Source organism: Sporisorium graminicola, chromosome SGRAM_3 (genome assembly GCF_005498985.1).
Source record: "Sporisorium graminicola strain CBS 10092 chromosome SGRAM_3, whole genome shotgun sequence".
In the NCBI taxonomy this organism is placed as follows: Eukaryota; Fungi; Basidiomycota; class Ustilaginomycetes; order Ustilaginales; family Ustilaginaceae; genus Sporisorium; species Sporisorium graminicola.
The window spans coordinates 143,832-167,778 of NC_043733.1; the positions used below are offsets into that span (position 1 = coordinate 143,832).

Below are 23,947 nucleotides of genomic sequence, written 5' to 3' on the forward strand. Positions count from 1 at the left end.
ACGGCGAGGGTGAGGCTACTGTTCTTGGAAGAAGGAGCTTTAGCCTATGCAGAGCCGCACCGCAAGCACAGCGACTCGACAACCCAGAGTCAAGTATCAAATTGTGACCATAGGGAGGGAGCGCCTCGCCACGCGATCTCCTGTGTCCGGTCAACCTTGCATCTTGGCATGAAAAGCCACAATCGCATGGCCTTGCGCTCCCTTTCTCACGTTCGCCTCAACTGCAGTCCGTGGCGCAAAAGCGTGGCTGTACAGAGGACACAAGGTTTTAAGGTTTCTTGTACTTGGATGAAGGAACAAGCCATGCTCGCCAGCTGGCAGAGACGACTCTCTGGTGCCGAGACACACAAGGTGAGAATATGCTGTCGCCGTGCTCCCTGCAGCTGGCATCTCGTCGAGGCCATGCTGAACGAAGCAGGAAACGCGGGAGCAAGCATAAACTAAATCTAACAACGAACAAAATCCGGTCGATGCGCATCAAAGTGGGCCGCACCGACCACCAAGTACCCCACGTTCAAGAAGGGCTCGCATCACCACCTGTCCACTCTCACAACAACCAGCAGCCCAGGACATTCATCGCTCTCGATCTCCCCCGTCCTCTTGCGTGCACCCGGGCTGCTGAAGAGAGCAACCCCAGCTACCCACTCTGTCCTTCGATCCATCACCATGGTTCGTCAAGAAGTGCTGTTGCTCGACATCGCCGCGGACCCGTCCCTCATTCAACAGTATATCGACTACCATGCACCAGGCAACGTCCCCCGCGCCATCCTCGATTCAATCCGATACCCCGGCTCAGGGGTGCTGAATATGCGCATCTTCCACTTTGCAGACCGTCTGGTCATGATCATGGACGTTGAGGACGGGTTTTCATTCGAAAAGAAGGCGGCTAGCGATGCGGGCAACGCCGAGGTGGACAAGTGGGAGACGTTGATGGCCAAGTTTCAGCGAGAGGTGAAGGATCCGAGCGGTGTACAGACGGGCAAGTGGAAGAGGGCGAAAATGTGTTTTGATCTCAACGACCACTTTTAGGCTAAGACCGAGGCATGGTGGAGGACGAGGCGGTCAAGGGTGTTCATCCACGGAGGAGGGGAGCAAGCAAGTTGAACGGACAGAGCTCACGGCGGAGCGTGAGGAAGCCCGAGTTGTGATGGGATGACATTGTATTATGGCATGAAAGGACATGCGAAGCATCTATTACAGGCAAAGGGAGAGACAAAGCCACACAACCTCTGCATCATCTTCTCCGCCCCACACATCTTTCTACTTGACGCGCTTGATCACCTGTTCGTTCAACCTGACAAGCGCCTGTTTTGCCTCCGAGTCCGGCAGCACATCCAAGTGCTCGGTCGCCCTTCTAGCATGCTCCTTGGCCAGCTCAGCAGTCCTCTTCAACCCTTGACTTCGATCGACCAACCTCAACATCTTTTCTACGTCGCCTTCACCCTCGAATCTCCTGCTGACCAACTCGTGGATGCGCTCCCCCGGCAACTCCTGCCACGCGTACAGAACGGGGGCTGTAGCCAGACCGAGACGGAGATCCGCGCCGCCGGATGGTTTGCCGAAAGCGGCCGAGGTGGATTGGAAATCGAGCAGGTCGTCGACGAGCTGGAAAGCAATTCCGAGGTTTCGACCGTATCCATAGGCTGCGTCTCGGATGCGACGCATCTCTTCGCCGACCGACGGAGCCACCTTAGCTTTCGTGACAGCGTCGGCTCCACACCCGGCGAGGATGACGGAAGCACGCGTGGACTTGGCGATCAGCGCAGCTGTCTTGAGATACGTCTTCTGCAGGTAGAGCGAAAAATGGGCGGGTGTAGGCTGGTTCGCTGTCGACGTAGCATGATCAACTGCTTGCTTGGCTTCGGAATCGGACAACCCCATCGTGTGCGCCAGGAGGCCCTCCGACTCCCAGATGTTGGCATGGGTGGGGAGGGAGGCTGTGGTGGAGGCGTCCCCGGCCTGCAAAGTAGCAGCCTGCGACTTGAGTTGCATCACTTCGCCCTCGACTAGATTGGCGATGACAGTAGCAAGCAGTTCGACGACCTCGGCATCGCGCAAACGGGCGAGCGCGACGGACGCGCGACCGAGCAAGAAATCGCCACCGAGGATGCTCAGCTTGTTGCCAAAGGCAGAAGGGGCCGAAGGAGCACCACGACGCAGTGGTGATGCATCGATGACGTCGTCGTGAAGCAGCGAGGCGACGTGGATCATCTCGGTGATCTCTGCGAGTCGGCGCTGCGTGGGCAGGATGGCACCCGAAGCAGAGGCGAGCGCTGCCGCTGCACTTGTATCTTGCTTGATTGCTCCGCTAGAAAGTGATCCTTCGATGCTCTCCATGTGTGGATTAAAGTCGTTGAGCACGCTGCCGGGGGAAAGAGGCTCGTTGATACCCATGTCGCGTTCGATGGACTTGCCCGTATCGCTGCGTTGCGTCGAATTCTGCGCCTGGGTCAGTAGTTCCGGGTACAGAGGCGAGAGACCGTTCACAGCCTTGCTCATGAGCAGGACGATGAGCGGGCGCACATGCTTGCCTTCTGCCTGGAAGTAGTACTTTGCTATTGTGTCCAAGCTCGGGTGACCGGAGCCGAGCAAGGAGGAGACGTTGGAACGGAGCGATGATAGTTCTGACGAGACGAGCGAGAGCGGGTCTTGGATGATGGAAGCGGTCGGTGCGGCGCTGTTGGAGGAGGATGCTGATGGAGAAGAGGCAGCATCGGGGGCGCCAAAGAATGCAGCTGCGGACGATGATGCAGAGCTCGATGATGACGATGACGGCGGAAACTGGGCCAGTTGGTCCTGCACCAGACTCTTTGCCTCGTCTATCGCCGATGCCCAGCTAGATTGGGCACGAGTGACTGGAGTTGCAGCGAGCGCTCGAGCGGCCAGAGAGCGAGACAACCCTCTACTCGCAGACGAGAGCGCAGGCCTAGGGAGTCTCGGAGGCATGGCGGTGATTGCAATAAGCGATTTCACCACGTGAGCTGGTCGGAAGATGTCCGCGCGTCCGTAATGGTTCAAGCGACGTCTTTTCGGAAGGCCCGAAAGCGAGATCGGCAGACTGAGAGTCGAGAAAGGTCGCGACAAAAGGAGCCTATCGCGCGGGAGTCGAAGATGTGGTTGTGGAAGAAAGTGGTGATGGTGTCGAGATCGACAACGAGATAGGATCACAGTGCAGATGTGGAGATCGACAGGAACAACAGCTAAGAAGAAACCGCTTCGTCCTCTCTCAGAAGATCGCCGTCTGCTGCCCTGTTTTTCTCCATTCCGCAGTCCTTTTTTTCGGTTCGGGCACGAACGGTGCGGCTACCGATTCGGATTATTTTCCGACTTTAGTCAGCGACACATTTCTGCGAAAAGGTGTCGAGGAGAAAGGCGTAACAACCAGGGTTTTTCTCTCGAACCCCCTTCTCGGGCGAAAATGGCATTGAGCGGACAGAAAAAAAGATAGGGACGAAGCATAGAAGAAACGTCTTTCTCTCAAGCTTTGCCCGCTCACCATCACCATCATCCCTGTATCTTATTATCTCTCGGCGCAGGAGCGGACATCGCGCGGCAACAGCTCTCTTCAACAACGAGATGAGATCAACCGCCATCTCCAACTTTGCACACACTGTAAGATCCCAGCTCGGCTGCGATACGTCAAACTGCCACCGTCCTTACTGATGCGTATTCCATTTTCTACCCTTCGCCAAAACAGGCCCGCACACTCTCGCAAAGGAGGCTCGTACGTGTCCAGCTCAAAGAACAAGTCCCCGGTCTCGGTAGTGCAGGAAGCATCGTTCTCGTCCAACCAGGGCGCATGCGCAACGAGCTGCTCCCTAAGAACAAAGCAGTCTACCAACCGTTGCCTACCCCCTTCCAGCTCTCAAACGAAAAACTCAACGCTTCGCTCGTCGAATCGCAACTAGAATCCGCACAGGCCGCTCTCGAGCTTCAGCAAGCAAGAGACGCTCTCTCCAAAGAACTGGGCCCAGTTCAGCTGTTGAGTCTGCGAAGGAAGCTCGAAGTCGCTCCCCCTGTTGTGTTTTCGCGACAGACCACGATCAAGTCCAAGCCGACCACTTCAGCAGGCGCAGAACAAGAACTGCCCAAGCCGGCGCTTGGTATTCAGGGAAGCATCACCACCACCGACGTTGTCAGCTTCTTGAGGGAGAACGGAGCCTTTGATCTCGAGACGGATTACAGCGACGACGGCAAACCCGTGCAGCTCAACAGGCTTACTCTGGCTCAGATTAACACGGCGTGCGAGTTTACGCTCACCTCTGCCGAGAAGCAAGACAGCAGTGACGCTATCGACAAGCTCGGACGCATCAAGAAGACTGGTCAATACACGCTCGTTGTGCACATCTTGCCGTCCAACATCCGCGCTCGTATTCCCGTCATCGTTCGACCCAGCGCCGCTTCCACGCAAGCTTTCACTTCCACCCCCGCCGCTTCTGCCGCATCACCGTCGTCGTTGAGCATGTCGGGTCAAACTCGCGGCTACGCCACGTCTGCGGCAGCCGCAAAACCTGCCACCAGTATGGAGTCTTCGATGCGCACCAAGCTCGAAGCCGAATTTGGCCCCGAGGTCGAGATCAACATCCGCAACGATTCCAGCAAGCACGCGCACCACGCTGCCATGGCCGCGCAGGGCGGTGGAAACGGCGAGACGCACTTCTACGTACACGTCATCTCGGACAAGTTTACCGGCCTGACGCAGATCAAGCGTCACCGTGCAGTCAATGCGCTGCTGAACGCCGAGTTCGAGAGGGGCCTGCACGCGCTCAGCTTGAGGACCAAGACGTGGGCCGAAGAGAACAGGGCCAAGCCCGCGGCGGCCGATCAGCAGGCACAGCAAGATAGTACTGTGAGCATCTGATGATATCGACCATGCGCATGCGACTCGAGCTACATGTATTCTACCCCACTTTACGTTCAACTCAGAATTCTAGTTCGGAGCTCGTCACGACGCAAACGCTAACGATGGAGGTAGAAGCTTGTGTCGTGCGCATGGTCAGGGTCGCGGGTGAGGCATTGCGTTCAACTTTCTAACCCTTCCCTTTCCTTTCCTTCAGGTTGATGATCCGACGACCTGTCCTCAAGACGCTCCCACCGCTCAACAAGAAGGCTCGCTCTGGCAAGCGCCTCAATCGCACCTCTACCCAACGTCGCCCCTCGCCACCCCACCCGCCTCGACCAGTACCACCAACACCACTTCTTCGACTGACGACATCCTGGCCGCGTTCTACACGCGGCCCCCTACCACCCCGAACGTCCCGTCCGCGGCGGCTGCGCGCAGAGTGACGCCCGATCAGCGCGAGAAGTTCTTCCGACGCGTAACCAAGGAAGAGGCGGTCGAGCCTTCGCCCAGGCAGAATCTGCTCAATGTGCTGGGCGGCGTGCTGGCGAGTGTCTGCGCGACGTACATGGTGCTCTTTGCGGATTTCGGGCAACCGCAGGGCACCGAGAACTGTTTCACGGGCGTAAGGGAGGTGGTCTGGGGCAAAGAGGGCCCGCCCAAGCTGTTCTAGACGTCATGCGCGCGCGAAATGAAAGAGATTTGCAATGAGAGTATGATGGTTGCAAGGGGTTTGTGACGAAGCGTGAGCTCTAGAAGAGGCTGACAGCGAGTGTTCACGTCTGTGATGTCGACTGCAAGGTCCGTCGAAGACTCTTTAACCGATACGCGTAGAACCTCCTCCTGACAGGGTCGGCCACGCTCAACCTTCCCACCAACACCTCGGCCTCCTTCAATCCCTCCTCGCGCTCACCCGCTCCCTCTCCGCCAACTCGCTCAGCAACACAGTCGAACCACCACTCCAACGCGCCCACGGCCGCCTTTCCCGCGGTATCCACGCTCGCATCGCGCTTCGCCTCCTCGTTGCTCGAGACCATCGTCTTGGCCCACCCTAGCTGCTCGCTGAGCGGGGACTGCAATTCAGCGGGCAGCGAGAGGTGCAGTGCACGCAGGTAGGTCCACGCGGAAGCGTTGTTGGGGACGTTTGCCAACGAGGCTTTGGTGTATGCTTTTTCGAACTTGATTTGCTTTTGCAAGGCCGGCAGATCGAGGTGTGCGGTGGCTGTGCTGGCGGTGGAGCCGGTGAGACCGTAGCGTGCGAAGAGGGTGAACCAGCGGTGGTTCCACGCCGAGTTGTTGCGGACGTCTTGATGGAGTAGCTGATCGATGTATGCGAGTTCGCCGTCCCAGAGCGAAGGGTACTGAGATGCTCCCCTACTGCCGCTCTCGTTGTCAACGGTGGAAGAAGGGAAGGCGAGGCCTCCAAAGTGCGCGAGAACCCACTGCCGGTATCCCCAGGTGTGATAGTTCTTCGCATCGCGATCCAGGTTCTCGCGAACAAACTCGAGTTCGCGCCCCGGCTCCCCCAGCGCGCTCACCACCAGGCGGCGGTGCTGCCACACCTGGTAGCTCTTCATATTGCGATGCGCCAGCTCGTCCAGCCACGCCAACTCGGCTCTGAGCACTTCGTCCCTGTTGCCCTCGAGCGCGGGGCAGTGCAGAAGGATGTTGGCGCGGTACTGCCAAACGCTGAAATGCGACGGGTTGAGCTTGATCAGGTGCGCGGTCAGTGCGAGCGCTCTAGGGCTCAGTTCGAGTTGGGAGAGAGGTTGGGCGAGCGTGGATGTGTTGGAGGACGTGAGTGTGCGGTAGAGGTCCATGGCGGAGGAATAGTCTGCGTTGTAGAGGATAGGGCACATGGGTGAAGAGGACTCCAGTTGCGGAGTGGGGGTTAGATCGGACCATGCAGAAGAGGAGGCGTTGAAGGGGAGGAAGGGTGCGCAGAGGTCGTCCAGGATGGATGCAGAGGAGGTTGATGATGTTGCGGCTGTCATCTTGAATGGCGAATCTGTGGTTTGCTTTGTGTTGAGTGGATGGTGGTCGCAAGACAAGGACGGCAAAGCGGGTCGAGGGCAGAGTTTATAGACACTTTTGGAGCCCAGCGCTCCCTTTGTTCGACCGTGGGAAAGCAAACGAATGCGACCAACGGGCGACAACGTCGGTCAAAGCACAAAAAGGGAAGATGGTGTTGCACAAAGGGAAAGCTCGCACGACTTTCGACAGCCAAAGCGCACAGCGCTTCTTTATTCTATTAAGTAGTATTGTGTTTTTTTATAAATCAATTCGCGTTGAGTTCGCGGTTGGATCGAGATCAACACCTGTCGAACAAACCACCAAGACCATAAATACCCACAATCACCTTCGCCATGTCGACAGCAGCACCAGCACCAGCACACTCCGCAGCACTCGCAGCTCCACCAGCCACGTCTTCCTCAAGTGCTGCTAGCGCATCGTCACACGCCGACAACCCAGCCCCAGCCTCGAAAGATGGTCTGCAGCAGCCACCGGACATCTCGTCACCACACCAGTTGATCGACTGGGTCGACACGGTGTTCGGACAGCTCGAGACAAGGTTTGACGATATGAATGGCCAAGTCACCGCCAGAAGTGAGTCGAATCTCCCCCGACAGCAAGCAAGCGAGAACCGAGTCGGAGGGAGGAGTATGACGCTGACAAGAATTGAGTCCCACTCGCGGGAAATGAACAGTGAACGAGATGAGCAACCGCATCGATGCACTCGAGAGCTCAATACAGGGTAAGTCCACCTCACGGCTCGAGGAAGGAAGGGGAACGCAATGCTAACATTGCATTTTCGTCTACAGACCTGATCCATGGCACACTCGCTCCTGTAGGCAGCTCTGCCGATGCTTAATCCCCGCCTGCACCCCAATATACCACTGTCTCAAAACTCTGTATCACCATTCTTGCAATCGCCAGCCTCTCAACACACACATACACGCACACAAAACGCGCACGTATCATTCGAATGATCTGGGACTGGATGAAAAGCTGAGATACAACCATACCAAGTCATTCGCTACTGGAAAGGGACTACGATGGGGGAGGTGGTGGAACCCTCCTGGCACCCGTCGTCCTGCTATCGTAGGCGGAGCGTCGTTGGCGTCTAGTATCTCTACGCTGCTTCTTGCGCTCTAGCTCCGCATCGATTCCCGCCATTGCCCGGACAAAGATGTCCCTCGTCAGGCCCTCAGTACCAGTTTGCGACACCGCTTGGTCCCAAACCTGTGCCAAGAACGCCGTTGGAAGGCGGGACCGCGTCCACACCTTCCGTACCATTTTGGGGGACAATGCTTCGTCCAAGTCTTCGCGCTTCAACGGCGTCGTTACGGCAGTGGCAGAGGAGGACGAAGCAGGATCCGATTCGAACCACCCCTTCAGCGCCTGTACGCCACCGCTTGCTTTGCGGTCCGTGTTGGCCTCTCTGATCGTCGAGGCGTTCGAGTTGGGCGCGGTTCGGTTGGCTTTCCGTTCGTGCTGTTGGGAGAGCAACTTGTCGTACAGTGTTTCATATCTCTCTTGCGCAGACGCGTCCTTGGGCTCCTTGAGCAACCCTCCTCCACCTTTGACCCGACTGCTGCCCCTCAAAACACTCGCATCGTCTGCAAGCTGTACCGCCCTGCCGCCTCCCCACAGCGTCTCTTCCCCCTCACTCTTTACATCCGAATGCGCACTAGTGCTCCGACTCACCGTCGCACCGCCTGAATAGTACGGTTGCTTCGATGGCGCTCCATCCGCCAACGACCTCGATCCCGCTCCGCTCGCACCACCAGATTTGAAAAGCGGAAGCGCCGAGGCAGCCGTCCCGATCAGCGAGCTCACCACCCCACCTGCCGCCGACGATCCACCTGTTGTCGCACCACCGCTAGTCGAGGCCGGCCTCGCCACCGACGACGCTGGACTCTGCCAACCGGCAGCAGCATTAGCAGCGGAGCGACCCCTCGACGGCGGCGGCAACTGGTGCTGATGATCCGCGTGAATGTCCGACTCGAGACTGCGCTTGAGCTCGCCACTCGCGTCATCGGAGAGACTGATGCTGGTGAAAACGTTACTGCCGCTCTTCCTGTGCGTCGTGTTGCCTGCGAGACTCGTGGTGGTGAAGCTGCTGCTACTACCTGTGAGACTCCGCTGGTGCTGCTGTGCCGCCATGGTGCGCTGACGAGGTCGAGGCGCGGGTTGAGATTGAGGCTCTTCACTTGCTGTGCCGAAACGGAAACCCCCAGCTGCTCCGTCGAACGCCTTTGCCGGGCGCGGAGGCGGTGGCGGTTTGCTGTTGACACTGACAGAAGCAGCAGCAGAGGTCGCTGGCTTCTTGGGAATAACGGGTGCACGCTTCATCGGGCTGTTCTGCCTCGCCCTGTACGGCGCATCCCCCACTCGTCCTCGATCCGCTTGCCCCAACGTAGCGCTACGAGGCGGGAGAGCAGGAGGCGTCATGCTTCCATCTGCCCTGCCACCACCACCCTCACGTGCTCCGCGCCTGGCTCCAGGCGTATATGTCGCGTACCCCAGACCTGTCTTTGCTCTCGGTGTTGTTGAAGCCGTTGATGCGGTGGACGGAAATTGCCCAAACTCGGAGATCGTAGGGCTGGGTGCCAAGTTCGGCGTTGCTGCCCCTCCTGGCCGTGGCGGAAGTCTGGGGGTCGAGGCGGATGTCGACGCAGAATTGGTCGAGGATGCGCTGCCCTTTCGCGATGGCACCTGCGGAGGGAGAGGCAAGAGCGAAGCATCTTGCGCGGCTGTTGTTGCTGCTCTGCGACTGGGAGAGGCAGGCGTGCTGGAACGCTCCATAACGGCGTGTGCAAACATGTCATCGTCGGCGCTTGTATCGAGCATGTGCTGTGCTGTAGACCAAGATGCCGGACTTTCGGTACGCCGTGCTCCAGTCCCAGCACTGCGATCGTCTGGGGTAAACAAGGCATTAACAGACCGAGGTGGTGGCAATGGACTGGATCGACCCGAGGCAGGCGCCGAGCTAGCATTGCCACTCATCTGTGCTGCATCATTTTCGACTACAGATCTGCTTCTGGAGCGAAGAAGAGGACTGGCTGTGCGGCTGTTGGTGCTGTTGCGAGGCGAACTCTGTTTCATGAGCTCGTTCAGGCTTACACCGCTGCCAGATTTCCGCAACGAAATCGACTGCGGATAGGTGGGCGAAGCAGATGTAGAGAATGCCGGCGGAGGCGCACTGAGCATTCCGGATGCCGAGGTCGTTGGTAGGGCAGACGAAGCAGCAGGAGTGGGTGAGCCGGATGCAGCAAAGGGATTGTTGCTAGATGGTGGCATGAGACTTTCCGAGTTGTTGCGGATGCGTGGAGTGGAAGCCGAGCGAGGGATAGGCTCGAGGCCGGAGGATGGCCGTGCCGGAGTTTGAGGTGGTGGTCTGGTGACAGCTGGCTGAGAGGGGCGCGTCTTGGGCGAGTGGAAGCTGGCTGTTGTAGCAGTGGCATTCTGCTCGAAAGCGGCGAGAGCGGCACGAAAGTTTATGGCCTCGGAGCCCTCGCCATGGGTGTTGTTGGACGCTGCCATGGTGACGAGACAGCGTGCTGCAGCAGCTTGATCTGAAAAGCAGCCCGTATCACCAATTGTGGCGGATCATCGTGTATAGCACCCTTCTAGGTGGTAGATCCGAGTCGTAATGAGCTAGGTTGAGATGTTGTGGATGATGGTGTACGTGCTAGAGGTGGCATCGAGTTGGACATCCGTCGTGTGAGTCGAGGCTTAATACTCTGTGACTGCTCTCGCGCCTTTGCTGCCGTGTGGAGGCCGAAAGTCCAATTTTCGCACCAACATCTTCTCACTACAGCAACCTGCCTTGTTGATCATCGTGCTTCATTCAACAAGGATGAGCCAATCGACAGCCGTCTCAAACTATGTCAATGATCATAAAGTAGAGCGGGTATATTGACCGAATACAAAGTGACGGCAGCAGCAGCGGCATCATATCAAAAAGACCACCAGAAGCAGCAAGAACAGAATGACGATCAAGATCCACACACACCACCCGCCAAGCCTTTCGTCACTGATGCGCACTACTTCGTCCATCTTCCTCATGGCTATGCCGAGTCTGCCTTGGCTTTGGTCCACTTCGGTGTCGAAGGCGTCGATGATCTCGATCTGCTCGCCGATCTCCTGTCCCATCATGCCTGCTTGGTTGCGGAGTGAGTTGAGGGTGGTTCCGATCTTGTCCAGGGTGAAATCTTGGCGCGACATGAGGATCTGCGCCCATGAGGGAGGAGAGTAAGCAAGTGTGAGTCAAGAAATTCATCTGGTGCGATCGCGTGTATCTAGGGGCAGGTCATGCGAAGCTCACCTGCTGTTGCTCGCGCTCAAACGCCTCCGTAGCATCTTCGTCTTGGTCGTCCAGGTCGATCTTGACCGAATCGAATCTTGCGCCGTCTCTGCCACCAGGTGATGACTCTTGGACCACCTTCGACAATGCCTGTCCCCCGAGAGATGGAAGTGCAATGAATCGTCAGCATGATCTTACTATCCCAGCCGTAATGCTTTAACGCAAACCTACCTTCACCTCCGCCTCGCATTCAGCAACAAATGCCTTTCTGTTCTTGAGCTCTTGTGGTGTAACACCGAATCGTTCTGGCCCGCTGCGCTCCACAACGAGCACGCTCTGTTTCACGTCCTCGACATCCTGCCTTAACCCCTCGATTGCATCGGATAGGCGGTCGTACGCCGATTCGATCTCTCCCGAATTGTGCGTTGATGAAGACGATGATGCTTGCGACTGAGGATTGGAACGTGCGACGAGTTGACGATAGGATTGCGAGAGGGAGCGTGCTGACGAGAGTGACGATTTGAGGTCCGAGGCGAAGTCGTGGTACGGATCTCGCGACATTGTTTATGGCAATCGTCGCTCGGAGAGGATAACGATGCAGCACCTCGATGGCAAAGCAATGAATGCTGTCACTGCTGCTGCTATTACTGTGACTGTACGTATGAAGGTCGAGACGGGTGTGAGTATGTTGAGATGGTAGTTGAGCCAGACGGAAGCAGTCCCGATGCTTGTTTGCTGCGCAATGGCGCGTGAATCGGGGTTGCCGTTGAACAGCACAGGAAAGCACGGACCCTTTTCCCCAATCACAATCGGAAGATTTCCGATTACCGCGATTTGACGACATTCTCCGATGCTTCTTCCGCCTCTTGCTCCTCTTGCTCCTCTTGCTTCTCTCCTCTTCACCATCCATATTCTGCCCTCTGCAGCCATGCCGCCGATCACCCTCCCGATCATACATTTCAACGATGTCTACCGCGTTCGTCAAAAGGATAAGAAGTTGGGCGGGACCATCGGCGCAGATCAATTCGCAGCCAAGATCCAAGCCATTCGCGAATCCTGGGGCGAACCATCCGATCTTGCCAACCTCGCTCCACCCCCACAGTCACCATCAGCCTCGGGGTCGAGAGACTGGTCGCAGCATTCGACATCGCGGGAACGAAAAGGGCTGGTTCTATTCAGCGGTGACCTGTACTCGCCTTCCGTCGAGAGCAGCGTAACCAGGGGAACCCACTTGGTCCCCGTCATCAATGCTATGAATCTCGACTGTGCCTGTCTAGGTAACCACGACTGGGACTTCGGCTATCCACATCTGCAGACATTAATGGCACAGAACAATTTCCCCTGGCTTTTCTCGAATGTCGTCGATCGATCTGGGAAGACGGCCGAGGAGAATAAGGACTGCAGCAACTGGGACGAGGACTTTCAAGATGACGATGCGCAGGTGGCTGGAACACTACGATACTGGACGACTACAGTGCAGGGTGTCAAGGTAGGATGCATCGGTATCGTCGAAAAGGAATGGATCGCAACCGTTCCCAGTTTCCCGGAAGGGTTTGTTTACAGAAACATGGTCAAAACGGCAAACAGACTCAGCCGTACACTGCGCGATCCAGCGGGTGAGGCATGCGAGCTCGTCATCGCCATCACACACAGCCGCTTACCCAACGATATTGACTTCGCCAACGCAGTCGGAGCAGTATCCAACCCAGACCCAGCCTCTCATGGCGTCGACCTAGTTCTCGGTGGACACGATCACATCTACTACGTCGGCAATGGCGCCTCGAGTTTCTCTGGAGAAGACTTCCCCCGCGGCGAACCAGGCACAGAAAAGGACGAGGCGGCCATGGTTGTGAAATCAGGCACCGATTTCCGCGACCTCTCCGAACTCCAACTCGAACTCACCGACAAAGACGACTCGGCCGTGCGCAAACGAACTATCAAGTCGCTCAGCGTCAAACGCTACCGTGCCTCCGTCGACGATCCCACCTCTCCACAACTCAAATCAATGCTCGATGATCTGCTGGCAAAGATCTCAAAATCCACTTCCCAGAGCGTCGCGTACACGCTGACTCCGTGGGATGTGCGCTCCGAGAAGGTGCGAACCGACGAGTCTGCGTTTGGCAACTTTGTCGCTGACGTCCTCATGAACTCGTACGAAGAGGTGCTGCGCGAACGCGATAATCGCGGCGAGCTGAGCGAGCAACGTCCGCCGCACGTGCGCGAAGTCGACTGCTGCATCATCTGCGGTGGAAGTCTGCGCGGTGACCAGATATACGGCCCGGGCAAGATCTTGCTGTCGGACGTGTTGGAGATCATGCCGTTTGAAGATGCGGTGGTGTGCAAGGAGTTGAAGGGGCAAGACATTTGGGATGCGCTGGAGAATGGGTTGTCGATGTATCCGAAGCAAGAGGGGAGGTTTCCGCAGGTTGCGGGGATGATGGTCAAGTGGGATTCGACCAAGCCTCCCGGCAAACGGCTGGTGAGCGTCGAGCTGCTTGACAATCCGCTCGACACTCCGGCGGCGCAAGGGGAGGACGATGCGATGGATGTGGACAAGCATGACGACGACGCAGCAGACGCAGACGTAGGCAAGCTCCGACGTTTCTCAGTCACAAAATTGCCCCAAGGCGGGTACGATGTCGAAGTGCACCGACCCGCCCTCGTCAGCAGGGGCCCGCTCGAGATGGACAAGACCTACCGCGTCGTCACGCGAGAATACTTGGCCGAAGGGTACGACGGCTTCGAAGCACTCAAACGAGGCGAATTTGTCGTCGATCACGAAAATGGACAGCTCATGTCGGCGATCGTGCGCAAGTTTTTGCTCGGTGCCAGCTATCTCTGGCGCATGAAGCAGATGCGACGTTTGCAGGCCGAGCAAGTGTCTTCCTCATCCTCTGCAGGATCAAACGATGCATCCGCTGCGCTTAAGAGCGAGTCCGGCGGAGTTCAAGAGCACGAGCACGAGGACACATTGAGTGAGCGCACACGCATCGCTATCACACGCGCGCGATCGCTCAACTTGCTCAAGCACGCTATGAAGCACAACGCATCCTCTGCAGATGCGCCGTCCACCCCTGTCAAACAGCCGCGCAATCAATCCAGCTCCGCAGGATCGCAAGGCTCGGGCGACAACGATCTGTGGCGCATGGTCGTCGATCAATCGCCTGGCGGATTCCGGGATGCATTGCACGTGGGAGGCTCGGAACACCACTCCAAATTCGACTCTGTCTCGAAGCGATTCAATGAGCCGCTGAAGTCCGGGTCCGGTTCCGGGTCGCGGTCGATTGCGGATACATCTTCGCACGCCGCCACGGGGGCGATTGACGATGATTCAACCGAGACGTGTCTGCCTGCGGCCAAGCGGATCCGAACCTCGTCTCCGCCCGCCGAAGCCAAGATCGACAGTGCGCTGTTCGACCCGTCGTTGGCCTCGAGTTTGCTGGATCAGATCAAGGCGCTGCTGAAGCTCGTCGTGCAGGCTGCGCAGGCCGAGGGCCAGCTGTACATCCCGTCGTCGTCGTCCATTGCCAATGTCGAAGGATCGCACCAGGAGGAGGTGGACGAAGACATTGGCGGTGGAGGAGCCAATATTGCGCTCGGGAGTATGGCGGTCGACGAGGGGGATGACGACGCCACACTAGCCTTCCTCACCGCTGGCAATGCGGCGAACAAGAGCACTGCGGGCAAAGGCACGCCTACGCAGTTGAGCCGTGACATCGTCCAGCGGGCCACACAGCTCCGGGCGACGTTCAGCGCGCTCGAACAGGCCGCAAAGACTTTGCCCGGTGGGATGGACATGGGGTTGCAGGAGCAGCAGAGATTGTTGGCCGTATTGGAGGAATTCATTGCTCGACATGACGACGCATTGGCTCAGTTGCAGGACCAGCCCGAGAAAGAGGAGCAAGGCAAGGAGGATGGCGGAGCCTTTGGAGCAGAGGGGAAACTCGTTTCGAACAACTTTAAGCATGGCGCGGTTGCGTCGACCAGTTTCCATCTGGACCAGGAGCAGATGGATCAACTCCAACAGGATATCAGGGCTTCAGCTGGGTCCAATCCCAATGCGAAAGTGCTCGGAAACGGCGAGAGTACAAATGCTCGCAGTATGAATGGGGCTAGCAGCGACAACCAGGCGAGGAAGGCGGAGGACGGTGATGACACGTCCAACCTAGCCTTCGTTTCACCTCTTGTTGACGGCCGATTGGTGGACATCGCACGTCAATAGCTCTCACTCTGTTGTACATTAAACAATAATCTTGATAGACCTCATGCAACCGCACACACCGGCACGGTGATCCATTTCAATGTTCTGGCATTCACCCCTTTCGAGCCTCCTACAAATAGAGCGAGGGCGAGAAAATGATGCTGCCCTCCCTCTCCAGCATGGCCAGCGTCTTCTCAAACTTCTCAGCCAATCCCTCATTGCCAATCGCTTTCGCCGCTTGCACCAGCTGCCTGATCAGCTCCTGCAACCTCCTGAAACACCTGATGATACTTCCCTCGAAGACATCGGTCATCTTGCAGATCTCGGCAAACTTGGCGCCGTTGCACCAGTGCATGACCAGGTCCATGAGCTCCACCTTGAAGCTCGACACGTACTCCTCCTCGACCAACGGCAATTTCGATTCGATCGAAACTTTGGCGATGCGACGCGCGGTCTCTTGCATGATGCGCAGTGGTGCAGCGAGCGTCTCGTTCAGCCGGGTTTGCGTGGTCGACTTTTCGCCAAAGACGAAACACGAGAGGAGCGCGGCACACTGTGGCGGAGTGAGGTCGTTGAACACGCCGTTGAAGATCATCTCGGTCAGCAGCAGTTCGTCGCCCGTCGAGATTTCGCAAGCGACACGGCCCTTTTTCTCCACCACGTCGTCCGAAGTCGTGAACCCAAGTCGACGGAGCACACGCTTGCGGCACTTGAGCTCGTCCAGCTGCAGTACTGAGTGAGCCGCTGCGATCTTTTTCGCGATGCCCGACACCACTTCTTGTGCCTCCTGTTTCTTGGCGTAGGCAGCGTAAAGGCGAGGCAGGTCTTTGTCCTTGCGAATGGCCGAGGACGAGAGCTTGTCGTCGAGGATCTTGATCTTCTCGACCAGGTGCGCAAAAGACTCGTCCTTGATCTTCATATCCTTGATGGGGTCGAGGAGGGGGACGCCATTGGGGAAACGGCGTTGCACTTCGACGAGGTTCTTGCGCACCGTCTCTCGCGGCTCGGTGGGACGCAGATCCTTGGCGAGGAAGATACGAATCCCAGACAACGACTGGATCGTAGAGAGCAACACGGGCACCACGACCATCTCGCCCTTTTTACCCTCAGGACAGGGAAGTAGGTGAGTGGCGTTGTCGTTCTTGGACGACTTCTTGTCTGACGAGATGGAGCTCGCACCCGATGCGCAGTGCAAAAGCACGTCGACAACATAGTGGTTCTGAGGCGGCGCATTGGGGTCGATGGCGGGTCCGCGCTTGCCTGGCGTGTTGGGCAGACGCTTTTCATACGACACCACCGCACCCCAGCCGAAGTCGAGATCATCGTGGCACACTCTCACTAGTCGTCCCGGCTGCAGGAAGGGCAGGACGTACGACGGATGCGTGATGACGGTCTGCACATCCTTGCGGAGCGTCTCAAGCTGGTGCTTGACATCGTAGTATTCGGCGACCTCTTCTTCTCGCTCGACCTTGATCAGATCGCGCTGCTGTTCCGCCGCCTTCTGCTCGGCCTCGAGCGCAGGCACCGAAGCGGCGTTCTGGAATTGGAAGAAACAACGCTCCAGCATGTACTCTGGCGAAATACCTTCAACACGCATCAGATTGAGAATCATGTTGTATCCCAGATGAAACGCCGAGTTGAGACGGTCGGCTTCTCCCTTGGCCATGGTCTTGGCGGCACTGGGTTCGAGCTTTTCGTCGAACATCATGATGACGATGCCTCGGTCGTCGAGACCACGTCGACCGGCTCGACCGGACATCTGGATGAACTCGCCCGAGGTGAGGTTGCGGAACTCCTTGCCGTCCCACTTGTTGACTGCAGTGAATACGACGGTCTTGGCAGGCATGTTGAGACCGATTGAAAAGGTTTCAGTGGCGAAGAGTACCTTAATGAGACCTTCCTGAAACAGGATCTCGATGACCTCCTTGAGGATGGGTAAGAGACCTCCGTGGTGGATACCGATGCCGCGACGAAGGAGGGGTAGAATGTGCTCGATCTGTGGTAGACTGCGATCTTCTTCCGACAGCGCGTTGATGGCGTTGGTGAAAACGGTGGAGACCATCTCCTTTTCGTCATCCGTGTTGAACTCGAGCTTGCTCATCTGGAGTGCAAGCGCCTCGCATTCGCGCTTGGAGAAGGCGAACACAATGACAGGGTTGTAATTTTTGACCATGATCATCTTGACGATCTTGTAGATATCCGAGGGGCCCTTCTTGCCTCCATTGCCGCCCTTCTTGACCTGGCCGCGACGCTTGCCGCCTCCAGCGTTGGGGTCAGCGACATCCTCGCCTTTGGAGTCGGCAAGCGCACCCATAGCCTTTTGAAAGTTGTCCTCCCGGAAGGTGCCGCGCTCGTCAACGACAAGGTGAATACCCTCACCGCCTTGCGGGAAGAGGTAATGCTGGAGAGGTGTGGGACGAAAATCGGTGTAGACGACGTGACAAGGCTGGGCATGGGTATGAGCAATCCACTCGGCGAATTGCATGGCGTTGGGGATGGTGGCCGAGAGGAAGACGTAGCGGACCTTGCGCGGCAGGAGGATGATGGTCTCCTCCCAAACGACACCACGCTCCTTGTCGCGCATGTAGTGAATTTCATCGAAAACGACCCACGCCACTTCGCGCATGATTTCGGAGCCACGGTAGAGCATGGAACGCAGAATCTCGGTGGTCATGACGAGGCACGACGCCGAAGGGTTGATGGTGACGTCGCCGGTCATGAGGCCGACGTCGCCAAACTCGGCGGTGAGCTCGCGGAACTTCTGGTTGGAGAGCGCCTTGATAGGGGAGGTGTAGACGACACGTTGGCCATTCTTGAGGCATTGAGCAATGGCGTACTCGGCGACGACGGTTTTACCTGCCGAGGTGTGGGCGGAGACGAGGACCGATTCGTTGCGCTCGATGCACGAGACCGAGTTGCGCTGGAATGGGTCGAGGGTGAACTTGTATTCTTTGGCCGGTGGGTTGTTGGGTACATGCTGAGAAAGAGGCACGTACGGATAGTCGGGAGGAAGTGCGACTTGATGGCGTACGGAATGGGTTACGTGCATCTTTTTAGCATCAGCGGCAGAAGCACCGTCTGCGTTCGACACCGCAGCAGCGTCGCCATCAGCAGCTTCGTTCGCGTCTGCAGAGTTGGACGGCGCAATACCCGAGTCTACGGGGATGGCTTGCGTAGCCTCATCGGTGAATTCGTCCGTCACCACAGTTGGCACGGGCGCCGGCTTGTCCGAGACGGCATTGAGCTTCTGGCGTTTGGACGATCCTGGTGCGGACTCGTCTTCGTCGGTCGAAGCAGTGTTCCCAATATCATGTGCTGCTGCATGGCCATTTTGTGAGTCGGCTTTCGGAGCGTCATTCGTCTGTGGTGCGGCAGCCGCTTTGCTGGAAGAGGAAGAGGCAGTAGCTGCCGCTTTGGATCGTTTCTTCTGCTTCTTGGAAGGGGAAGAACCTGAAGATGTGGCTGGACTGGGCGCAGCCTCTGCAGGAGCGAGGAAGTCGAACAGGCCGTCTGGATCCATGATGACCGCCTGCAAGTGTCAAGGGGAGGTGCTGTGTGGTGGTAGTGGTGGATGAAGGGACAATGGTGAGGACCAAGTTGAAGCGTATCCGACGACGTGCTTTGACTGGTGTGCTGCCATGCTTTTTTTCCGATCCGTCTTGAGACCCTCCGGCTTGGGCTCTTTTTTCGTAGAGAGAAAGTTCAAGAATTTGTGCAGCAGCCCACGCGAATTTTTCGACGGGCTCACAACTCCAGAGCAAGACCCTTTGCATCCTTGTCATGCTGACAGATGCAACAGAACCATAGTCTAACATTGTCCTAAATCCAACTCGTGATCGAGTCAAGGCAGCCACGCACTCACACACTGAGCAACACCTCGACAGCCCGGCACACGGACCCGCTCTTCTCCACTTTTATCGACTCGCTCTCATTAACCTTCTCACACACCATCTTCAGAGCAATCACACAACAAGATGAGCTCATCCATGTCACAGCAGCAGCGTCAAGCCGAGCCGAGCTACGCGCTCGTGCCCCCTAACTATGCTTCGCACACGTCGACCTCGACGAACTCGGCCACTTCGCATCCCGTCTATGCCGGAGTCCACGATACCATGCGTCACGGTCTCACCAACGTGCTGCACCAGGTGTCGACGCACTCGCATCACCCGATCCAGAACAGACTCGAGAACTGGGAGGCGACACGCGATAACCTCAAGCTCACCATGCAGCGCAACATCCACGGCATCGGCGCACCAGCGCACATTTTGATGGAGCGCAAGATCGCCAGCTTTGTAAGTTGGTTTGCGAGCGGGGACGAAGATGAGGAGACAGTAGTACTGACCGCTTGAATGCCATGTTTGATGCGAATAGGACCCGGCATTCGACCCAACTCGAAGCTCCAACTCACTCTCCAAGGTGCACCTTGACATTCTCAATGGTGACGACGAGCGCATCGAGCCGCGAGACTTCCTTCCTTGTAAGTTTTCCATATCTGCTCTGCTTGCATTGTATACTCGGCGTTACAGCTACTGACATTCCTTGCTTTCCATCTTGGTTCCGATGCCTGCCTCGCAGCTGAGATTTCGGCAAACCTCCCCGACATGCACACCGTCATGGAACGCCGTCTTGGTCTCTAAGCCGTGTGCGTTTCGAGAGTTCTCGCCATGTCTCTTCTCCTGTACTATTAGTCCCTCGTGCAATCCACTGCCTCTTCAAGACCTACTGAGAACGTGCCCTTACCGAGCTGCTTATGAGGACGAGCACCGTGCCAGCAGCTTCTTACAGCTGCACAAAGCTGTGGAAGCGACTTTTATAAGATGACAACCGCAGTGTCAGTATTAGGTAGTGCTCGTTGCAACCGGTTCTTTGAACAACCCTCCATCTTTAGCTCTGGCCTCACACAGCCAGGATTTTTCCATGAACATGCTAGATTGATCAACAAAAGGTATATTTTATTCCCATAACTTGGAGCTAAAACATGAAACTACTTTGGATTGGGCATGCTCGTCAGCCCACTCGGTGGCTGCTGGTATCGTTTGGCCCAATTCCATCGTTCTTGTCGGTATCGCAGCGTCGATTCTTCGTTGCTTCGTGCATGCGTGCTGCCCATCTTGGCCATGGCTTCGAGCAACTCGAGGAACGCGTCGCCCGTGTCCCACAGTCCGGTCTCGATGTGCTCGTTGCTGAACTCGGGCAGCAGATCGAACGAGGCTGGATTCTTCCATCCAGGGCTATCGCCGTATGTGTCCCACCACGAGGCGCCTGCAACGTGTGCCTCGGCGGCCATGGCGTAGGCGTGCTGTGCAAAGAGCCGCAAGTGGCGCGGCCAACGCACCGCACGCAGAGACGCATCCATAGTTTTCCCGACCTCGTTGCCCGTCTTTTCTCCTTCGCCGCTCTTCCACGTTTCGGTATCACCTCCCTCAATAGGCTCCAGCGCAGCGTCGCGAGCTCGGTGTAGCGACAAGAGGCGCTTGGCAACCGCACCTGTTTCCCAAAGAACCGCCATCGACGCCTTCATCGGGTGTCGCGAGAATTGCGGTCGCGGCAACAGCTTTCGCCCTTGGAAGTCGCGCCCAGCCGCAGCGTCGTCCTCGCTCTCAGACTCGGGTGCGATGCTACCTCCGGCGATCATTTCGAAGTTGGAACGCTGCTCGTTCTTAGGCATCAGCGTCGATGCGATGCGAAGCGACTTGTCCGTCTTGGCCGTGGTGCGTTCGGGGAAAAGGAAGAAGAATGCCTGGATCGAGGTGAACAGGCGGTACATGAGCAGGGCCACCATGCGCGAATGGACGAAGGCCGCGACACGCAACGGCATCTCGGGGCCGTCGTAGGTGACCGAGCCGATGCGCTCAACGAGCCAGTCTAGCGTCGTCTCCATCTCGGTGATGGCCTGCTGCAGATCCGGTTCTGGCGAGTGGCCGGTGCAAATGTCGGCAAGAGGCGTGTGCAGCAGACGCGTGAGGCGGCCGTAGGTGCGGAAGATGAGGTCGCGCGTCTGCGTAAGGTATCCGTTCGAAGCAGGATGCACCTTGGGCGTCCAATTGGACCCATGGTGGATGTAATCGTCCGCATTGGCAGGTTCGAGCTCCATGGTATAGACGTCGAACTTGGGCACCTGCAGCTCTGCCGTCTGCACCCAGTATGCTGCTGTGACGATGAGTGAGACTTGTCTGCGGATGGCCTCGAGCTCGATGGGATCCTTAATCATGGTTCGTGTGTCTGCGGCGCGCGGCAGCGGCGCTCGCGGATCTTCCGTGGCGGAGCCGCCCGAGATGTCGAGCGCCTTCTGCAGCACCTCGGGGCCATCCCAAGGCGTGGTCCAGCTTTCCGAGTCGGGCTTGGCGTCGAGTTGGTGGAGTCGCCAGCAGTAGGCAAGGCGGAAGAGCCACATCTTGCGCTGAACGAGGCTTTTGCTGCTGAGACCATCCTCGCCAGCACCCATCTCGAGAAGCATACCCGTGATGATGAGCCTGGGATCGACGTCACCGCTGCGAATCTTTTGGAGCATGAGGTCGTTAGCCAGCGACCAACTGCGACGCGCGAATGACAGCATCTGCTTGCGGTCTTCGCCTTCGAGGCGGCCGTAGTTGTTCGCGCAGCGCATCACAACGTCGCCAGCTTGCAGATCGAGGTCCTCGATGTTCATGCTGTCCGGCAGCAGCAACGCGCGATGTGCCAAGAACGCGAGCAGAGCTAGCAACACATGTGCTGGTGGTTCGCGCCCGCCCGCACCGGGTGCTGATCCAAACAGGTACCGCGAAGGGATCATTTTCTCGAAAGAGTCGAGCGCCTCGAACTGGGAGATGGCCAGCGCCACAAAGGGGCGATCTTTCTCCGAGTAGTACGGCTTGAGGCGGTTGATGAGCATCGACTGGTCGTGATAGCGCGAGTCGCCATTGTCGCCGCCCATGGGCGAGAGCTTGGTGGCTGCATTGAAGTAATTGACGCTGCCATCCGATTGTGGTGACGCAGCCGGGAAGCCGCCAGAGCCTTGCGATTGGGCGGGCGAAGCGCCGTAGCGATTGAACTCGGTCGGTGAAGTGCCTGCCGAGTTTTGCGAGCGTCGCAGGCTAGAGACACTGTTGGAGCGCGGATGGCTTGAACTCTCGGCCAAGGCATCCCATGCACTGAGCGACGCCTTGCCAGCGAGATCCTCAATGCCACGAGCTTCGTAGGCGGTGCGTTTCAGAGGACGCTCGTCGGTGCCCATGGGTCTCGAGGAAGGACCCGAGACGATCGGAGGCGAAAAGTTCGAGATCGAGGTGTTGGACTCCGTCTGTCGTCCGCCGTTGGCGTAGGAGAATTCGGATGAGGAAAAGAAGCTGCTATCGCTGGACCCGCCGTGATTGGACCCACTGTGGTGAAGCTCGGGCCGGCCGTTGGATGAGGAGGACACGTAAGAAGCAGTGTTGGAGCCGAAACCGGACGTCTGTAGGGCAGCACTGGCCGAGTAATGCTGGTAGTGCGGCGATCCATTTGTGTAGGGCGTCATTGCTGACGTATCCGGCCAGCTGGATGCTTGAGCGGGCGAGACATTGTAGCTAGAGGCCGAGCTGAGCTGATTCGGAGCCGTTAGGGGGTATGCGGGTGCGGCGTCGCCGCTGGCCATGGGACGGCCAGTGTGATGCTGAGATTCGTCGAGGACGCGTTTCTGCGCTTCGATGTACGCCGTACCAGCGCTAGCGTGGCTGCGGGGTGCGCCCAAGCTGTTCGAGTCCTCTACGCCGAATGCAGCGGCGAAAGCGGCTTTCTTGCCCTTGGGTCCGCGCGGCTTGCGGTTCCAGTCAAAGACACAGAGCTCCTGCGCCTTTTCTTGGACGAGGGCCTCGTCGATGGTTCCGTTCTGAATTGTGGTTGCGTTGACCGGCAGCATGGCCGTTTTGACGGTGGAGACACATCCTCCGCACGGGTTCTGGCCATCGCATTTGGATTTGCGCTTGCGGCAAGGCTCACAAGCAGCCCAGATCTGTTGCAAGGTGCAAAGAGAGATAGAGAGAGACAGAACAGCCATAGTAGGAGAGGGACAAATGTCAGTGATGTCGATTCGAACGATACGCCCGAGTAAGCCTCAAATGTTCGCTGTGTCAGACGAGCGTGTTGGATTCAGACACCAGCGGAGCAAGATCGTTTCAAGTCGGACTGGACAGCGAAAAGCTCTTGGACCTAAGAGGCGACCACTTACCCTCTTGCGCTTGTTGCCCGAAGCATCCAAAGATGGATCGGCACTAATTTGCTCCATGATGCTGCTCATCGCTTCTGGCATGGTATGACCATTTGTTGGACACGGCAACATCGATACCTCGTGTGCGGTCTCCCCTTTCGCGACGCAGCACCTTGTCAGTGGCTGAAGCTGCCGATCGAAGTCGGGATACACCTGTCAACGTGGTAACTGTTCTCGTTGCCAATGTTAAGCGAGCCTGTTTTGAGCGTTTTGTGCTCCGTTTTGATGTACTCGAAAACGGCTGAAAGGACGATAGCAGGGCAATGACCGCTTTGTGCAGTTCAGCGAGTCCGCCCAAGTGACTCGCTCTACGCGACAAGCGGAGATGGCGGCTGTGCTTCCAGCTATGAATCCGCTGGCGGTCAAGGTAGG

General features: G+C 57.4%; 11 protein-coding genes across 11 annotated transcripts; 5 read left to right on the plus strand and 6 right to left on the minus strand.

Moving 5' to 3' along the window:
* Window positions 1-666: 666 nt before the first annotated feature.
* Window positions 667-1,029, plus strand: EX895_004281 (uncharacterized protein; the record flags this gene model as incomplete). Its single annotated transcript, XM_029884877.1, has 1 exon — window positions 667-1,029. One exon carries the CDS (start codon window positions 667-669, stop codon window positions 1,027-1,029), a length of 363 nt encoding a protein of 120 aa, XP_029738627.1.
* A 231-nt stretch (window positions 1,030-1,260) lies between these two features.
* Window positions 1,261-2,946, minus strand: EX895_004282 (uncharacterized protein; the record flags this gene model as incomplete). The annotated part of the gene is made up of 1 exon (XM_029884878.1): window positions 1,261-2,946. The coding sequence occupies one exon, from the start codon at window positions 2,944-2,946 to the stop codon at window positions 1,261-1,263; it is 1,686 nt and encodes a 561-aa protein (XP_029738628.1).
* A 630-nt stretch (window positions 2,947-3,576) lies between these two features.
* EX895_004283 (uncharacterized protein) lies at window positions 3,577-5,513 on the plus strand (the record flags this gene model as incomplete). Its single annotated transcript, XM_029884879.1, has 3 exons — window positions 3,577-3,612; window positions 3,698-4,849; window positions 5,058-5,513. The coding sequence occupies 3 exons, from the start codon at window positions 3,577-3,579 to the stop codon at window positions 5,511-5,513; spliced, it is 1,644 nt and encodes a 547-aa protein (XP_029738629.1).
* Window positions 5,514-5,616: 103 nt separating this feature from the next.
* On the minus strand, window positions 5,617-6,834 carry EX895_004284 (uncharacterized protein; the record flags this gene model as incomplete). Its single annotated transcript, XM_029884880.1, has 1 exon — window positions 5,617-6,834. One exon carries the CDS (start codon window positions 6,832-6,834, stop codon window positions 5,617-5,619), a length of 1,218 nt encoding a protein of 405 aa, XP_029738630.1.
* Window positions 6,835-7,206: 372 nt separating this feature from the next.
* EX895_004285 (uncharacterized protein) lies at window positions 7,207-7,712 on the plus strand (the record flags this gene model as incomplete). Its single annotated transcript, XM_029884881.1, has 3 exons — window positions 7,207-7,447; window positions 7,548-7,595; window positions 7,663-7,712. The coding sequence occupies 3 exons, from the start codon at window positions 7,207-7,209 to the stop codon at window positions 7,710-7,712; spliced, it is 339 nt and encodes a 112-aa protein (XP_029738631.1).
* A 179-nt stretch (window positions 7,713-7,891) lies between these two features.
* On the minus strand, window positions 7,892-10,387 carry EX895_004286 (uncharacterized protein; the record flags this gene model as incomplete). Its single annotated transcript, XM_029884882.1, has 1 exon — window positions 7,892-10,387. One exon carries the CDS (start codon window positions 10,385-10,387, stop codon window positions 7,892-7,894), a length of 2,496 nt encoding a protein of 831 aa, XP_029738632.1.
* A 411-nt stretch (window positions 10,388-10,798) lies between these two features.
* On the minus strand, window positions 10,799-11,711 carry EX895_004287 (uncharacterized protein; the record flags this gene model as incomplete). The annotated part of the gene is made up of 3 exons (XM_029884883.1): window positions 10,799-11,077; window positions 11,172-11,300; window positions 11,382-11,711. 3 exons carry the CDS (start codon window positions 11,709-11,711, stop codon window positions 10,799-10,801), a joined length of 738 nt encoding a protein of 245 aa, XP_029738633.1.
* A 367-nt stretch (window positions 11,712-12,078) lies between these two features.
* Window positions 12,079-15,372, plus strand: EX895_004288 (uncharacterized protein; the record flags this gene model as incomplete). The annotated part of the gene is made up of 1 exon (XM_029884884.1): window positions 12,079-15,372. The coding sequence occupies one exon, from the start codon at window positions 12,079-12,081 to the stop codon at window positions 15,370-15,372; it is 3,294 nt and encodes a 1,097-aa protein (XP_029738634.1).
* Window positions 15,373-15,481: 109 nt separating this feature from the next.
* EX895_004289 (uncharacterized protein) lies at window positions 15,482-18,871 on the minus strand (the record flags this gene model as incomplete). Its single annotated transcript, XM_029884885.1, has 1 exon — window positions 15,482-18,871. One exon carries the CDS (start codon window positions 18,869-18,871, stop codon window positions 15,482-15,484), a length of 3,390 nt encoding a protein of 1,129 aa, XP_029738635.1.
* Window positions 18,872-19,325: 454 nt separating this feature from the next.
* On the plus strand, window positions 19,326-19,988 carry EX895_004290 (uncharacterized protein; the record flags this gene model as incomplete). The annotated part of the gene is made up of 3 exons (XM_029884886.1): window positions 19,326-19,643; window positions 19,723-19,828; window positions 19,927-19,988. 3 exons carry the CDS (start codon window positions 19,326-19,328, stop codon window positions 19,986-19,988), a joined length of 486 nt encoding a protein of 161 aa, XP_029738636.1.
* Window positions 19,989-20,335: 347 nt separating this feature from the next.
* On the minus strand, window positions 20,336-23,617 carry EX895_004291 (uncharacterized protein; the record flags this gene model as incomplete). The annotated part of the gene is made up of 2 exons (XM_029884887.1): window positions 20,336-23,320; window positions 23,537-23,617. The coding sequence occupies 2 exons, from the start codon at window positions 23,615-23,617 to the stop codon at window positions 20,336-20,338; spliced, it is 3,066 nt and encodes a 1,021-aa protein (XP_029738637.1).
* Window positions 23,618-23,947: the final 330 nt, after the last annotated feature.